Raw genomic sequence first — 17,384 nt, 5'->3', positions numbered from 1 at the left:
AAAGTGCTTAACAAGGAGTCGATGGTAGTAAAGGCTATTAGATCATCTCTTACGTAAGACTATACAATCTCAGAATCACTTCTTGAAAACTCATTTTTTTGTACGATCTCTGAGTACAACCATCGGCAAATGTCATAAAATAGTAATTGTTAATAAACTCCATGGGAAGTAGAAAAGCTATTATATTTCTAAGGGCAAGTATAGTGATATCACATAGTGTTCATGAGTCGCATTTCCTATCAGCTCCAAAGTCAGTGTTAGTTATAAGATTCCCTATTGCGCAATAATATAGATCCTCTCCTCTTCCCTACTTACTCAATCCTTAGCTAATCAGGCAACATTGATTTGGGGGGGGCAATGCCTCATAAATAAGAGCTCAGCATGACACCAGGATAGAAAGTAGGACCCTGCAAGGTGCTGATTGCCTCCACTCCTATGGGATACAGTGTTACGTTTAAAGAGATATCACAGCACTGTGGATGAGCCAGATACAGACTCACAGATCTAGCCTTCGGCAGTTCCTGGCAAGATGCTCAAGTACAGGACACACAAAGAAGGCAAGTCATCTACAGAGAGGAAGAGGCAACTGCTTAAGATCAAATCTGTAAAACACCATCCACCATTGCCTCTGCTGTTTGTAATCTGCTGCCTGAGCTCCCTACAGCTTTGCTCAGGTAAGAGGCTATCACCTTTAATACAAACTATCCATGTAATTAAGACTTAACGTCATCTCCTGTTACCGGGATGACAAGCAATTAATGTAAATAGAATATTCCCAAATTTAATTCTGTAAAAATATCCTGATTATGTTGTGTTAATATATATATTACTACATAACTAACTTGTATTAGATAGTTTGTGTAATATTTATATTAAATGGATTTAGTGACTGGTATTTACATGACACGAAATAAATATTCTCATGTTAGTCTATTACCTGAGCAGGAGTTTAATCTCTTAATTTCCCACATATAAGACATTTTACTTAGTGTGTTTTTATGATAGAGGAAAAGAAAGCTAAGTAATGTGATAACACTCAAGTATGTACATATAAAGTACTGTGATTATAAAGAATGTTAAGAGTTTTTCTGGTTTTAAATGAGCACCATACATTGTGTTTCAGTTCACCTGTGTGTTCAAAATATGTTTGCTCTCAGTTAATGAGAATATTTTTGCATCCATTCAGAAGCAGCAAACCATTTATTACAGTGGTATCCAGTCTCTGTGAAACTTTATGAGCAAGTTTGGGCAGCACGGTGGCTCAGTGGTTAGCATCTGCAAGGAGGAGTATGTTCTCCCCGTGTTTGCGTGGGTTTCCTCTGGGTTCTCCAGTTTCCTCCCACACTCCAAAGACATACTGATAGGGATTCTAGATTGTGAGCCCCATCGGGGACAGGGATGATAATGTGTGCAAACTTGTAAAGCCCTACGGAATATGTTAGCGCTATATAAAAAAAAGAATAAAGAAGTTTACTACAATGTATCATTAGCTCAAAGAACAATGTCTGACCTGTATCAACTTATCAGCTGAGAGCACTAACTATATTTACTGCATGAAGCATTTACTCACAGCAAACTGGTATCTGGATGTTAGGAAGGAAATAGCAAAGTATATTAGAAAGTTGTAAAAGTTTCCATTTATAAAGTGATAAATCATTAACATAATACTGGCTAACACTTTAAAACTGATTGATCAGAATTTGCTATTGATTCCCAGTATGTTAAGGAATAATTCCAGTGCAAAATGTAACAATATATATGGCGAACAGTTTTGGCATTAATTCTCTTTAAAAAATAATGACCTTTGACAGCATGATGATTGAATAGGATAATGATTCCTAAAGGGAAAAGCATAAAGTGTAGATTCATACTTATCCCGGACAACTTTTATCTTGATATGTTGATAATATCGCATGACAAAATTGCCCACGCTAAGTACATTGCTTTGTAACGCAATATTACAGCCCTGACAATTTTCTCTGAACTAGTAATGGTGTCTTATTTTAGTCAACAGTAAAAATGACATTCAAAATTGCATTGTGATATCTCAAAAAATCAAGATGACATTATATTGACTGCAGCTTTAATAGGAACCTATGACTACAAAAATGTAATATGTGATTATCACAAAAGCAGATTTATGAGGCTGCCATCCACTAGGTGCAATATCATCTATTTTCCCTTTTATGTATGTAAAATGTGCAAGATGAATATCCCATCTATTTATCTATGTTGCTGCTGTATCTATCTAACAAATTAAAAAAAAATCAAAATAAAAAACATATTGTGTTCATAGCCTCAGCCCTGCAATGCAACAAACCTGTTGGGTGCCCTGTTAATCTCGTTTGGATCATTAATTGTGCTTTTCAAAGACCAACTTCATTTTAATCCAATTAAGCCACAGACCCCCTGAGCCAGAGATAATTTTCTATAGCCTTTATACTCTTCTTTTTTCACACCTATCTCTAGGGGGTACTTATTTAGATGATACTGCATTTAATATAAATTCACAGACTTGAATGGTAGCCACTGTGTGAAGTGTAGCCATCAAGCTGTAAATTGTGATTGAGTTGATAAACATTTTATTTCATCACAGGTTTTCCCCAGTCAGCAGCGCACTATGTGGATGGATTGGATATTCCAGAGAGTGAGGTATAGTTGTTCTTACTAGACTTTCTATAAGAATGCACAAGGGGAAAGAGGAGTTATATGGTTCCATCTTTGTGACACTTGTGCTCATGCACACGTCCGTTTTCCGTCTCCATGAAATATCTTAGTTGTTTATATAATTGTTGTTTTTTTATTTCCAGTTTCTCATATTACAAAGTTATGACAATATTGTCAATGTTTAGATTTTATTTGACATTATCACAATAGAAATAATAGCATTTTATGCTGTCAAATTTCAAATATATTGATAGGCAAGAGGACCGAACTATAAATTTATAGCTTCATGAAACATACATCACTTACAGTCATATGTTAAAGTAAATACCTTTTCTCATGATTTGATACACCTGGCTATGAAGTTCAAAGCTCAATGAGGTTACAAAACCAATTTAGTGCTTCAGGAAGTCAGTAAAAAGTAGTTAGGAGTGTTCAAATCAAGAAAATGATAAGGGTGCCCATACTTTTGCACCGGTCAAATTTTGTTAAAATGCAGATTGCACATTTTCTGTTAGTACAATAAATCTCATTTGAATCCAGAAATATAACGGAGTCCATCAGTTATTAGATATATGAAACTGAAATAGCTGTTGCAAAAACCAAAATTGTTATAAAGAAAAAAGGTTAACATTAATAGGGGTGCCCAAACTTTAACATATGACTGTATATCTATATAAATCAATACCCATGCACCTTCCCAGCCTATTAATATCAAACCCCCAGCTGTCTTCTTTGCCTTGGGTGGTTATTCAAAATGGGGGGTACATCATTTTGTTTGGGTCCGCCCATTTTTAATAACCCGGAAAGACATAGCAAAAAGGTGGGGCCTGATATTAATAGGCTGGTTAAGGTCCTTAGATATTGGCCCCTTCCCAGCATAATAAGCTCACAGCTGTCTGATTTTCCTTGGCTGGTTATTAAAATAGTGGCGACACCACATAGTTTTTTATTTATTTATTAACAAGTACAGTAAACTACATATGCAAGGCACTGCTCCTCTTCTCCACATGGACCTCCTCCTAGTTAATGATTATTACTTTCTTTTTATTCTGTGTTAAGTAATTTCCCTATCCATATTTGTTTGCACGGCAATAGTCCTGCTCTCTCCCACAGTTTGCTTCCTTTTGCAGCCCCCTAACCCTTAGGCTACGTGCACACGTAGCAGAAAATTTCTGCTGAAAAACCTGACTCCCTTCCCAGAAACCACGCGTTTTTTTCTGCGCAAAAAATGCGCGGTTTTTATGCTTTTTTTCCCCGCGCATTTTCAAGACGCATAGAAATAGCAAGAAACGCGGAAAAATCCGCGAAATTAATGAGCATGCTGTGTTTTTTTTACCACAAAGCGTTTTTTCGTGATAAAAAACGCATCAGTATGCACAAAAAGTGCAAAATGCATAGAAATTAATGGGAAGCTTATTTTTAGCGGTTTTATAGCGGTTTTATTGGAAAATCCGCTAAAAATACTGCTAAAAAAACGCTGTGTGTGAACACAGCCTTACTCTTACTATTTTACAGCACCAAAGTTCAGGTCCCCCATTAACTTACATGGGGTTTGGTTTCTGCGTCAAGTTCGAGTCAAGTTCTCATAACCAAACTTTGTACTAAAGTTTGTCTGAACAAGATGATGTTGATATGTAATCTAGGGCTATCAAATCTTAGCGAATTCCCTATTCTTATTTGTTAAAATGCTGATAAGTTTTTTAATAATTAGAAAACCATCCATTTTGGACTTAACTTCTCCAAATGGGATATAGGGTTTTTCTATTTTTTTTGTGAGCAAGGAATGAAGATGACACAATTTTTAATTGGAAAGTTTTAATGCAGCTGTTTAAAAATGTAGAAGAGCTTCCCAAATTTTTTTCTGGAAGTAGATGTCAAATAAGGAAATAAATAGATAGTACATTATAGACCAGAACTAGACCAACCATGTGCATGACCACCAGGAGTGTAACATGTCACCTTGCAAACCATATTCACAGAAGCAGATAGGTCAGTAGAATGGAACAGACTTAGAAATTTGAGTGGGTACCATTTACCATCTCAATAAAGCCTTGCAAGACAATTCTATAGATAGGGTATTGATAGAATAAGTGGAAATATAATACCAAGCCCCGTCCCAATCTGTTGCTTCTTTGGTTGTGGTGTTCCATCTTCAGGATCTTTTAAACAATGGTCCATTTATGGGCAAATCAGGATTCTAAAAAGGAGGAAACCAAAAGTATTGGCAAACTGTAATTCTTAAGTTCTAATTTTGAGTCACATCACAGATTTTGACATGAAATGACCTAGGGGTGCACTGGATATCTAATCTCTGACCTTTGATGAGTACAGTGGAATTATTGCAGAAAGCTTCAACAGCGATTCAGCAACTATTCACAGGGAAATCCTCAACAGTAAATCTACATAAAATCATGACTTTGCTGTTAATTTCCCTGTGGAAAACAGAACCTGTAAAATCAGAAAATACAGCTAACCTCACCTTCCCTGGTTCTTTATGAATAATATATATAACTAATCTGTGCATTAGCAAATGGGTGCAGACTTTGACAACCATGTGTCATTGTGCTAAGATTAGGATTACACAAAATATGGGTTTAAATAGATAGTAATGTTTTACAGTATTTCAAGTTGCAGTTAATCATATGTGAGATCTATTTTCCTGCCTCCTTTTTTGTCTAGAGACTTGCATTCTGCTTCAGTCAGTGGACAGCGCTGTCAGATCAACCCCAGGTAAAACCATAAGAATGAACACATGTAATGTATACTGTGGGTGACAGTGTTATGTGTGACCAGACACTGTACCGTTACTGAATTCTTTATGAGGCAGTCACCATGTCATATACAGCCTGTTATTGTATATATTCTTAAAATGTCCAACCGATGACCTTTACAATGATGATCTTCAGAAAACATCTCTGTTGATTTTCTTCAACAGGCAAAGTATTATTCAAGTATAGTACGGGTGCCGAAATCTAAGTAATCTGCGTGTGATTTCCTTTTTGAGAACTACATATTACAGGGACAGGCCTTTTTAAAATTGGTCTAGATCTAGTTAACATTTTTTGAACCATTTGGCAAAAACGGCAAAACCAGAAATACAGAGACCCACCATTGAGGCTACTGTATTCATGAGGTATGAGTTCATAGTATTTATATACCAGACATGTATTTGGGTTTATACAGAACAATCACCTGTCACTGGTGAAAGGCACAGAATGAGATGGAAGGAGCTCTCCCATCATGAATATAGTGGTCAGAAAACAAGGATGGGTTACACTCTAATATCTAGACAGCACAAAGCATATTGTGCCTTTCTCATTTTAATTTAACGGCTAATTATAGCTACCATCATATGTGTTAGGCCACATTCACACTATCAGTATTTGGTGAGTATTTTACCTCAGTATTTGTAAGCCAAATCCAGGAGTGGAACAGTCAGAGGAAAAGTCTAAAGGGGGTTTTACACTAAGCAATATCGCTAGCAATATCGCTAAAACGTCACTGGTTTTGTGACGTTATAGCGATATTGCTAGCGATATCGCTATGTGTGATACTTACCAACGACCGGCTCCCCCGCTGTCTATCGCTGATCGCGCGAGAATGTCCGGCTCCATTTCTCGTCGGGTGCTTCCTGCTGAGACTTCCTGCTGTGACGTCCAGCGACGTGTGGAGGCGGGCGGGAGGACGCAGGATCGCTGTGTGTGAATGGTAAGTATCGTGCACTGTGTCGCTGCTGCATCGCTGTGAGGTCTTTCTGTATGAAAGCTCACTAGCGATCATTTAGCGATGCACCAGCGATCCTGACCGGGTCGGATCGCTGGTTGGATCGCTGGTGCATCGCTAAATGTAAAAGGGCCTTAACAGAAACATGTCACCACTTCTGGATTTCTCACCCACTCCTGGTTTTAGCTTACAAATGCTGAGGTAAAACACTGACCAAATACTGAATGTGTGAATATGGCATTACAGAGTGAGTAAGATGAGTTTTGTATTTCTATATGTATTCACACCATTTATACAAAAAGACAGTTGGGTGTAATATTCAGTCTCCCTCTCGCTTAAAACCGCACGTACAGTATCATCAAAAAACAATTTTAGTTATTTAAGTTAATTGGTAGTGCTCATTCTTGCAAAAATCAATTCTGGCTATTTGGTCAGCCTTTTAAGCTTATTTTTAGGAATTGCTTCAGAAATTTTCCACAGGATTCCTGTCAGAAACCATATTGTTTCTTTTGTATCAATAAACCACATGCACATTTTCAGCTACAATTTTGCACAAAATTTAGTATATTTTAGTGTAGATTTGTCTGCAGGTTACTCACCTCAGATGAGGTAAAATCTACAACACAAAACTTACACCTTCACTTCATTGGTCTGGTCACCTGTCAGTCTCTGTTGGCGTTTCATTGTCCTTGTTATTGGACACAATTGGGATGACACTTGAGACTTGATCACCAGGCATCTGACAAAAGGCTCGTGCACACGACTGTATTTTCAGACTGAGCACTGTCCATTAAAAAAACCAAACGCATCGGACCAATGTTATTCAACGAGGCAGAGCAGATGAATGATTTTTGTAACTCACTGAATCTGCATGTGAAAAATATCACAGCATGCACGATTTTTCTCCAAAATAAGATGAGACTCGCCCATTCAAGTCTATGGGTGCGAGAAGAAAAATCAGATTCCATACAGAGCCACAGTTTAGCACCCAATTTTTACAGATATTTGCAATTCTGTAACATGAGAAACTGTACATGGTCTTGTAAATGATTAATAGCTTTTTAATAACAAAAAACAGATTGTATATACTGTAGATGACAAGTGAGAAAAAAAATCATAACACTTTTCAGGATGAAAGTCTGACCGATTTTTTTTATATGCTCATGGGAACCGTGAACCTAACCCAAAAAGCTCCTTCACACATCAGGGATTTCTCTCGTACAAAAAAAAATGGTCTGAGTTTCATCAGTGTTTTTGATCAGAGTGTCATCAGAGTTTGGTCAGTGTGCCAGTTTTTGCCATCAGAACCTGGTCAGAATTTCACCAGCTTTCCTTGGATGAAAAAAACTGATAAGAAATGGACAACACACAGAAGCAACTAAGCACTGTCTGATTTTTTCCTGGTCCATAGACTTGCATTTGTAAGTTTGATACAACACTCGGATCAATTTTGGAGGAGTCTACGTGCTTTTTTAAGGACCACTCAACCCCAGGAATAAACTGGATATGTGAGCTATCCCATAGACTATTAGAGGCACGAGTGCTATCCATGAAAAACACGGATCGCACTCTTAGGGTATGTGCACATGTTGTGGATTGGTCTGTGGAATTTTCCGCACAGAATCTGCATCTCTTGGCAGAAAGCGCTGGCCAAAATGCTTGCAGATTTCAAGGGAAATTGATGCAGATTTCTTGCGGATTGTCATGCATTTTTTGATGTGCGGATTTGCCTTACTCAATGTATAGTCAATGGGTACAGAAATGCTGCGTTTTCGCACAAAGAATTGATGTGCACAGCAATTCTCAAAGTCCCATTGACTATCATTGGTACTGTACGTCACTGCGGATTTAAAGCAATTCCGCAAGTCCAAAAACGCTGCGTAAACGCATAAGAAACCACAACGTGTGCACACAGCCTTACAATAAAAACTGATGTGAAGGATCCTGTACACTATGTTCCCACAATGAGCTTTTGGTGAGTTTTTGATGCTGCATAATTTCTGCACCTATTATTTAAATTAGGTAACTTGCGTTTTTTCATTGTGTTTTTATCATGTTTTTGACGTTGCATTGATTTATTCTCTTTTTGGTGTGTCAAGCTTTAAATAAAGCTATTTTATTTTTTATACTTCCTGGTATTTGGCTTTGACAAAACATTATTGATATACTTAAGTGTGGATTACATGCATTTTGTTGCGTTTCCACTGTGGAAATGCACCAAAGACGCACGTGCATTTTTTACATGCGGATTTTCCGCATCTAATGCAAGTCTGTGTGAAAAATCCACACACAAAGCTCAGCGCACCCGCAAAAGAAATTGACTTGTTGCAGATTTGAAATACCCAGGTCAGTTTATGCACAGTGGCCATGAGATTTCTATAAATCAAATTCACTTTGCCGGAATTGTAAGACACTGAGTTTTTGACGCAGCAAAAATACGCAGCATCAAAAACTCACCAAAAGCTCATCGTGGATACATAGAATAAGGCTGGATTCACGCAAATGTCGGCATAATTGGCAGTTTTTTGTCTTGGAAAACAAAGGCATTTTTGCATCTAAATTGTGTTCTGTATGTCCATTTTAATATCTATATTGCATGTCAAAGAGTTTTTACATGAATAATTCCATAAATAAAGGTCAAACACAGTTTTATATACTAACACCTTCCCAACATTTGCCATACATGTACAGTGCAAATTAAGAGTGGGTCTATTGAGTGGGCCTACAGGTTGAACCTAGCCCATACCCCGAAAATGATGGCTGTGACACACAGCCAGGATCTACTTCAAAGGGTTAGTTTCCACGTACCGTTAACGCAGCGCTTTGGACGGAGCAGAAAACCAGCCCTGCCCCCTTCTGTCTGCGCAGTGATTCCAGATGTGCTCATTGAACACATCCGGAATCACCGCAGGGTACCCATAGAGTAGGCAGTTTATCTTGCGGAGACTGAGCGTGAGACTTGCGAGAAATATTCACCAGTGTCCTTTAGAAAAGCCGGCAATTTAGTGCACTATACTGTAAAATCACACTGACATGTTAAAATAGATAGAATACATGTATACATATAGTGTAACAACCCTGCTGGCATCGCTGCATGGCCTCCCATCCCCCATTCACCAACTTGGTCACTGCTCAAGACCATGCTGTGATTTCTGTCTGCTGCCAGCTCCATGTTCTGTGCCTCTTGTCTCCTCTCTGCTCTGTTCATATTTCCTGACTGTGTGTATAGGAGGCGGCGCCAGAACTCTCTCGTTCTTATGGAGTCAGGGTGCACCTGGCTAATGTGTCCCTAACCAATTACCAAGAGCCCTCTAGTATTTAGGGCTGCTCCACCCACTGAACTGGGCCTGTGCAATGTGTTAGCTCAGTATCTTGCTACTGAGCCTGCCAGGTCCTCTTCTGTGTATCTCCTTCTCTGGGGGTCTTTCTCCTAGCCTTGCTTGGTTCTCTCTGTCTGCCCTCCAGGAGGCAGAATATCCTGGTCTCTGTGTCTTGTCCTAGCTTTGTCTTGTACCTGTCTTGCCTGCCCTCCAGGAGGCAGTATTTCCTGGTCCCTGTGCTATTACTCCATGTCTTGTCTTGGTCTAAGCCTTGCTTTGTATCTTGCTTTGTATCTGTGTATACTTCGGTCCCTGTACCTTGTCTCGTACTGTTTCCCTGTCTGAACTCTGTCCTACCTTTGTCTCCCTGTCTCCTAGTCTGTGGCATATCTCCTTGCTGTGTCTTTCCTTGTGTCCTCCCTGTCTGTGCTCTGCACCCTTGCAAGCTCTGCCTGCTCTTCACCCTTGCAAGCTCTGCCTGCTCTGCACCCTTGCAAGCTCTGCACCCTTGCAAGCTCTGCCTGCTCTGCGGCCTTCAAGCTCTGCGTCCTTCAAGCTCTGCCTACTTTGCACCCTTGCAAGCTCTGCCTGCTCTGCACCCTTGCAAGCTCTGCCTGCTCTGCAATCTTGCAAGCTCTGCCTGCTCTGCACCCTTGCAAGCTCTGCATGCTTTGCAAGCTCTGCCTGCTCTGCAACCTTGCAAGCTCTGCCTGCCCTGCACTCTTACAAGCTCTGCACCCTTGCAAGCTCTGCCTGCTCTGCACCCTTGCAAGCTCTGCCTGCTCTGCACCCTTGCAAGCTCTGCACCCTTGCAAGCTCTGCCTGCTCTGCACTCTTGCAAGCTCTGCCTGCTCTGCACTCTTGCAAGCTCTGCCTGCTCTGCACCCTTGCAAGCTCCGCCTGCTCTGCACCCTTGCAAGCTCTGTCTGCTCTGCACCCTTGCAAGCTTTGCCTGCTCTGCACCCTTGCAAGTTATGCCTGCTCTGCACCCTTGCAAGTTCTGCCTGCTCTGCACCCTTGCAAGCTCTGCCTGCTCTGCACTCTTGCAAGCTCTGCACCCTTGCAAGCTCTGCCTGCTCTGCACCCTTGCAAGCTCTGCCTGCTCTGCACCCTTGCAAGCTCTGCACCCTTGCAAGCTCTGCACCCTTTGCAAGCTCTGCCTGCTCTGCAACCTTGCAAGCTCTGCCTGCTCTGCACTCTTGCAAGCTCTGCACCCTTGCAAGCTCTGCCTGCTCTGCACCCTTGCAAGCTCTGCCTGCTCTGCACCCTTGCAAGTTGTGCACCCTTGCAAGCTCTGCCTGCTCTGCACTCTTGCAAGCTCTGCCTGCTCTGGGCCCTTGCAAGCTCTGCCTGCGCTGCACCATTGCAAGCTCCGCCTGCTCTGCACTCTTGCAAGCTCTATCTGCTCTGCACTGTTGCAAGCTCTGCCTGCTCTGCACCCTTGCAAGTTCTGCCTGCTCTGCACCCTTGCAAGCTCTGCACCCTTGCAAGCTCTGCCTGCTCTGCACTCTTGCAAGCTCTGCACCCTTGCAAGCTCTGCCTGCTCTGCACCCTTGCAAGCTCTGCCTGCTTTGCACCCTTGCAAGCTCTGCACCCTTGCAAGCTCTGCCTGTACTCTGCAACCTTGCAGCCCTCCTCCTGTGTGAACAGGTCCAAACCTGTCCCATCATACTCCACTCCCTCCTATCAGGACCCATACCTGCACCTGCTGTGTGAACAGGTCTCTACCTGTTCCTTCACACACCACACCTGCCCAGTGTCTCGGCCGTGCCTGCCTGCCTAGTGTCTCAGCCGTGCCTGCCTGCCCAGTGTCTCAGCCATGCCTGCCTGCCCAGTGTCTCAGCTGTGCCTGCCTAGCGTGGTACGGTTCTGCAGCACAGGACTTGGGTAGGAGGGGGGGAAAACTGACCCTGCACTGCGACTAGGCTGATACCCTACGATGGAGAGGGTGACCCATTCCTTGTGAATAGACCCACCGACGATCCTAGGTTAATCTCAAGCGAAGACCTATAGATAGGGGGAAGGGGTCCCTGAAAGATCTAAGGACTGGGTACAAAAACTGGTCACCTCCTAATAGAAAACAAAGAAAAGGCTGCAGAAACAAACTGAAAACAGAAACTAAGACTATCAGAACCAGAGGTCCCAGAACTGCACTAATTAAACACACAGAAGGCAAAGCAAGGCTCCAAGCCAGACTTCAAGTGGATTAACACTGCTGTCCAGCAAGGAATGGGAGACAGGTGCAGGTTAATAAAGAGTGATACAATCACCTGACCCAAGACAAACCCAGCACCATGGGAAAAAGACCAGCAGCCAGAAAACTACAAGAAAATGGCAGATAGTCACAAACAGAACAGATTCTAACACAATGGCTCAGCCGTGCCTGCCTGCCCAGTGTCTCAGCCATGCCTGTCTGCCCTGTGTCTCAGCCATGCCTGCCTGCCTGTCAGTCGCACCTGTCTAAGTGTCTTGTCCCTGAGTGGGATCAGCAGCCACAGCCAGACACCACCCTGGAGTGGCACTTGGCAGCTACCTGCCACACAAGCTTGACCTCACCAACAGAGGCTCCAGCAAAAACCGAGGTAGCCGTCATAGTCACTCCCCTTCCAGGGTAGTCTGGTTTGTGGCACAGTGGGGCCACAACCCCCTGGCTCACGCTTACCAGTCAGGGCATGAGCGTGATACATATTGTGTGTGTGTTGTGGTACAGTAAAGGGTGTTTAGGGTGTTTTACTGGATGGGAGATACATTTCTCCCAGCAGATTAATGTTTGGCCGAGTTTTTCCCTAAAGACAGGACCTGCGATGATGTCATGGTCACGTGATCAGCCCATGTGATGTCTACCTCACTTTTGGGAGGGGTTATGGGCTGTGTTACGCCCACAGGGCATGAAGATGTATAGTGGACCGACTAGACCACTGATGGTGCAGTGGTAGCTGTATACCCGATACACAAGAGACAGGAGAATGAGCTTCAAAAAACTAAGGATTTTTATTAAAGAAAGCAAACAAAAGGACAAGGTGCCTGAGGGAAGAACCCTCTGGACCATGACACAGAACCACGTAGTGGAGCACCGGGCAAGGTGTACCCCTATACAGGGGCTCCCCCATCGCAACACCAGATGACCTTAATGCTGCAATGCTCGGACCAGAGGGATGACACATACAGACCGTATAGAGGAGGTGGCAAGAATCCCGGAAGGTCTGTGTAAACACGGAAAGGCTGATCTAGCCTGCAATGGTAACTGGATGATTCCAAGAGGAGAGCCTTGGTCAGTCTGAGGTAGAAACCGGAGTGCCCAGAAGGATCCAGGAGAGGGAATTGCCAGCAGAGGATTATGAGGAGACAGAGATGTTAGAATAATGCAAACAACAGACTTCAGAACGCAGAGCACAGCAGAGTGTGGCCTGAGTGGGAGGCAGAGATCCCACAGAATGAAAACGTTGTTCAGGAACCTCCCTCAAGAGGAGGATGCCTTTTATGCACACAACATCACAGCACAGACAGCCCTAATAGAGAACAGGTGCCCTGCTGTTTTAAGTATGTGCAGGAAGCGGGGCGCCTCCTAAGAGCATTACCAGGAGACCTGCCAAGAGGACGCAAGTTCTTAGCAGAGAAAGGAGCCGCTGATTGTCTGGAGCCACGGACAGGGTGAGTAGTAGCAGTGGAGCTGCGAGATGGGCGCTGGTCTCCCTGTGCAGTGGAGACAGGGCCTGCGGCTGAAGGCATGACAGTAGGTTGGTGTTTGGCACATGGTGAGTGTGTGTCTGGAAGTTACAGGAACTTGACTGGACTTAGCCTGAACATGTATACAGGATCCCCGTGCTGCAGGACTATAGCAGCAAGACTCTCATCAACCCTGGGAATGGCACCTGGCAGATGCTGCGGACCTGGCAGCCACTTAGTTAAGGCCTTTCCCGTGCAAGGGGTGAGTCTGGGACCAGTGGTTCTCCAAGCTGGAGTATATTTATGTTTTTCCTTACTTTCTGTTAATCTGCTGTTTGCAACTGAATTAAACCACTGAAATTGGACTTTAAACCTGTGTGTTGCCTCATTACTGCAGCCATGCCATTACCTACCAGAGCAAATCCCTACAATTGGTGGAGAATGCGGGCATACGCAGTGAGGCCGGGCTGTTTTTCTTATTTTTGATTTGTACCCCAGCCTATGTCCTGGGTGAAACGAGTGGCACAGACCCAGGAGGGGAACTTTCCAGAAATGGAGGCCACGGTAAAAATGCTCATAGAGGCCATGCGACAGCAGCAGGCTATGCAGCAGCAGGCTACACAGCAGCAGCAGGAGGCCTTGCGGCAGCAGCAGCAGGAGGCCATGCGACAGCAGGCTATGCATCAGCAGGCAATGCAGCAGCAGCAGGAAACCAATCCGCTGTTGATACAGCATATCACGACAGCGCAGACAAAAGGAACTAACCGGGGAATCCATGACGTCCAGAAAGCGGTTCGTACAGCGGTTCCCAAAATGGAGAAGTCGGACGATGTGGAGGCGTACCTGGAGATGCTCGAAGGAGTCGCTGAGAGAGAGAAGCTACCCCGGGACCAGTGGGCAGAAATCATCGCTCCGTTTCTGGCCCCAGGACCTTTGAAAGCGTATCAGGACCTACCCACGGAGCAAAGGGCGGACTACACGGTCGTCAGGGGTGAGATACTGGCACGTCTTGGGGTAAATGTGTTAGTTCAGGCCCAGCGGGTACACCAGTGGGAGTTTACCCCCTCCAAGCCAGCTCAGTCCCAGTATTACGACCTGATGCAACTGTTACGAAAGTGGCTGCAGCCTGAGGTGTTGTCCTCCACGGGCATGCTGGACCGCATAGTGATTGATAAGTTTTGGAGGGCTTTGCCCCCCTCCCTCCAGACATGGGTCGGACAGGCATCCCCTACTAATGCCATGCAGATGAGAGATCTCATAGAAAGGTATGGGGCTACCAAAGAGCTACAGGGAGGGACTCCCCGGAAAGTAACAGGAAGGTTCCCTAAATCTCCACCCCTGGTTCGGCGAGCGGAGCCCAGGAAGGCCGCTCAGGACTTATCTGAGGAAGTAAGGAGCCCCATAATCTGCTGGCGGTGCCAGGAATCAAGTCATATGAGAGCTGATTGCCCCCACCTGGCTGAGCCCATGGACACAAACTTTGGGTACCGTCAGTCTCACTATGCCGAACCGATGTGTGCAATGGGAACCCCGAAAGGTCCAAATGTGGAACATTTGTGTCGGGTTGAAGTGGAAGGCACCCCAGCTGTGGCACTTTTGGACTCAGGGAGTCTTGTAACCCTGGTACGAGCCAGCTGGATACAAACCAGTGAGTATACGGGTCAGAAAATAGGGGTGTTGTGTATACATGGGGACCTAAAAGACTATCCCACCGCACTAGTGGTGATAAACACGCCAGCGGGAAGGAAGTGCCACGAGGTGGGGGTTGTGACTAATCTGCATTATGAAGTGATAATTGGAAGAGAATTTTCTTTATTTTCTGTGCTGTGGCCATCTGTTGTCCCACCCACGGAGCAACTGCCAGCACCAGAGGCAACCAGTTTACATTCTCCAGAAGTAGGGCATGAACCTGGTGGCCCGGAGGAAGAAGTGCTGGCGGTAGGAGTAACCTTCCCTTCGGTGGAGGAGGGGAAGAATTCTCCCATAGAAGTATTGGCTGGAGAGGTGGAAGACTTGCCGCCGGGACCCGAGTTGTTAGACTTGAATGTAGCAGGTGACAATTTTGTTACGGTGCAACGCCGAGACCCTACTTTGGCCCGGGCCAGAGAAAATGTACTGTTTGTTAATGGGGAACCCCAACAACCTGGGGCTGCTACAGTGTTGCCACGCATTGAGCTGAACCAAGATTTGATGTACCGAGTGAAGAAAGTACGTGGGGAAATGGTAGAACAGTTACTGGTACCTCAGGCATATCATAGGCTGGTAATGGACTTAGCACATGCGCATGTACTTGGGGGGCGTTTGGGCCAAAAGAAAGCCCTAGACTGAATTCTACAGCGGTTCTACTGGCTAGGGGTCCATGAAGAAGTTAAACGGTACTGTAATTCCTGTCCAGTGTGCCAGGTAACCAATCCCCAGCCTCACTTTCAGAGTCCCTTGGTGCCTTTACCAATCATAGAGGTACCCTTCGAGAGAGTGGCAATGGATCTGGTCGGGCCTCTCAATAAAGTCGGCAAGGGGACACCAACACATCTTGGTAGTTCTAGATTATGCTACTCGATATTCTGAGGCCATTCCGCTGCGCCACACATCAGCTAAGCTTATAGCAAAGGAACTCATGGGTATGTTTTCGCGTGTGGGAATTCCTCAAGAAATTTTAACAGACCAGGGAACCCCCTTTATGTCAAAAATTATGAAGGAACTCTGCCGTTTGCTAAATGTTAAACAGTGGCGCACATCGGTCTATCATCTCCAAACAGATGGTCTGGTAGAAAGATTCAATAAGACGCTGAAGAACATGTTAAAAAAGGCAGTTTCCAAAGATGGGAAGGACTGGGATCTCTTATTGCCATATTTGTTGTTTGCAGTGCGGGAGGGGCCTCAGGCATCTACGGGGGTTCTCGCCCTTTGAACTATTGTACGGCAGACATCCACGGGGCTTAAGGCCCTTTACATTTAGCGATGCACCAGCGATCCCGACCACGATACAACCCGGTCAGGATCGCTGGTGCATCGCTAAATGGTCGCTAGTGAGCTGCCACACAGGCAGATCTCACAGCGATGCAGCAGCGATACAGCGGTCGTTACTTAGCTTTCAGACGAGGCAATCCTGACATCCTCCCGTCCACGTCCACATGTCGCTCGTCAGCGCCAGCAGGTAGCCCAGCAGGAAGCGCCCGACGAGAAATGGAGCTGCGCAATCTCGCGCGATCAGCGACAGACAGCGGGGGAGCCGATCGGAGGTAAGTATCACACATAGCGATATCGCTAGCGATATCGCTGCTGCGTCACCAAATCGGTGATGCTTTAGCGATATTGCTAGCGATATCGCTATGTGTAAAACCCCCTTTACTCGATATAGCCAAAGAGACCTGGTAGAACCAATGTACCCCCCACAAAAGTGTGATAGAATATGTTGCAAAAATGCAAGAAAGAATGGAGACAGTCCTACCCTTAGTCCGGGAACATATGGAGGCAGCACAACAGTCACAGAGTAGGGTCTATAACCGGGGGGCTCGGGTAAGAACCTGTAGCCCTGGGGATCGGGTGTTGGTACTTGTGCCTACCGTAGATAGCAAATTTCTTGCAAGGTGGCAGGAACCCTACGAGATCATGGAAAAGGTGGGGCCAGTGGACTAAAAGGTACACCAGCCAGGACGGAGAAAGCCAGAACAGGTTTACCATGTTAATTTGCTTAAACCATGGAAAGATAGAGAAAACCTTGGTGGGGATAGTCCGCTGCCTGCATTTCAGATGGAGAAGGCTCCATCACCTCGGGGCGAGGCAGGACAAGCACAACCCGCAGTCATAATTGCAGACACTTTGTCTCCTAGACATGCACGAACGTTCAGGATCATGTTTTGATCGCTGGCGTCACGCTGACCAGTATGCATCGCTGTGTTTGACGCCCCTTATCAACGACGAGCGACCTCGTTGGCGACTCCGAACTCATATACAGTAGATAGCGCTGAAGGACGCCTATTCAAAGTCTGAATCGCTATTATAGAC

At 44.6% G+C, this 17,384-nt stretch overlaps 1 protein-coding gene across 5 annotated transcripts in view; it reads left to right on the top strand.

The window, feature by feature from the left end:
* Positions 1–382: 382 nt before the first annotated feature.
* The window catches only part of NMS (neuromedin S), a 51,050-nt gene continuing 34,048 nt past the window's right edge, over positions 383–17,384 (top strand). For 2 of the 5 annotated variants that reach the window (XM_073590467.1, XM_073590466.1), the window contains exons 1-3: positions 383–674; positions 2,597–2,652; positions 5,347–5,397. In XM_073590467.1, coding sequence (XP_073446568.1) covers positions 530–674; positions 2,597–2,652; positions 5,347–5,397 — 252 coding nt within the window. In that variant the 5' untranslated portion in view covers positions 383–529. The remainder of the gene's footprint in view (positions 675–2,596; positions 2,653–5,346; positions 5,398–17,384) is intronic. The other 3 variants (XM_073590468.1, XR_012234968.1, XM_073590465.1) reach the window with 3 other exon arrangements.

This window comes from Dendrobates tinctorius, unplaced genomic scaffold (assembly GCF_039654945.1).
Source record: "Dendrobates tinctorius isolate UK_male_01 unplaced genomic scaffold, ASM3965494v1 ptg000117l, whole genome shotgun sequence".
NCBI classification, from domain to species: domain Eukaryota; kingdom Metazoa; phylum Chordata; class Amphibia; order Anura; family Dendrobatidae; genus Dendrobates; species Dendrobates tinctorius.
Note: the sequence above shows the minus strand (reverse complement) of the source record. Positions and strands in the feature narration are given on the sequence as shown.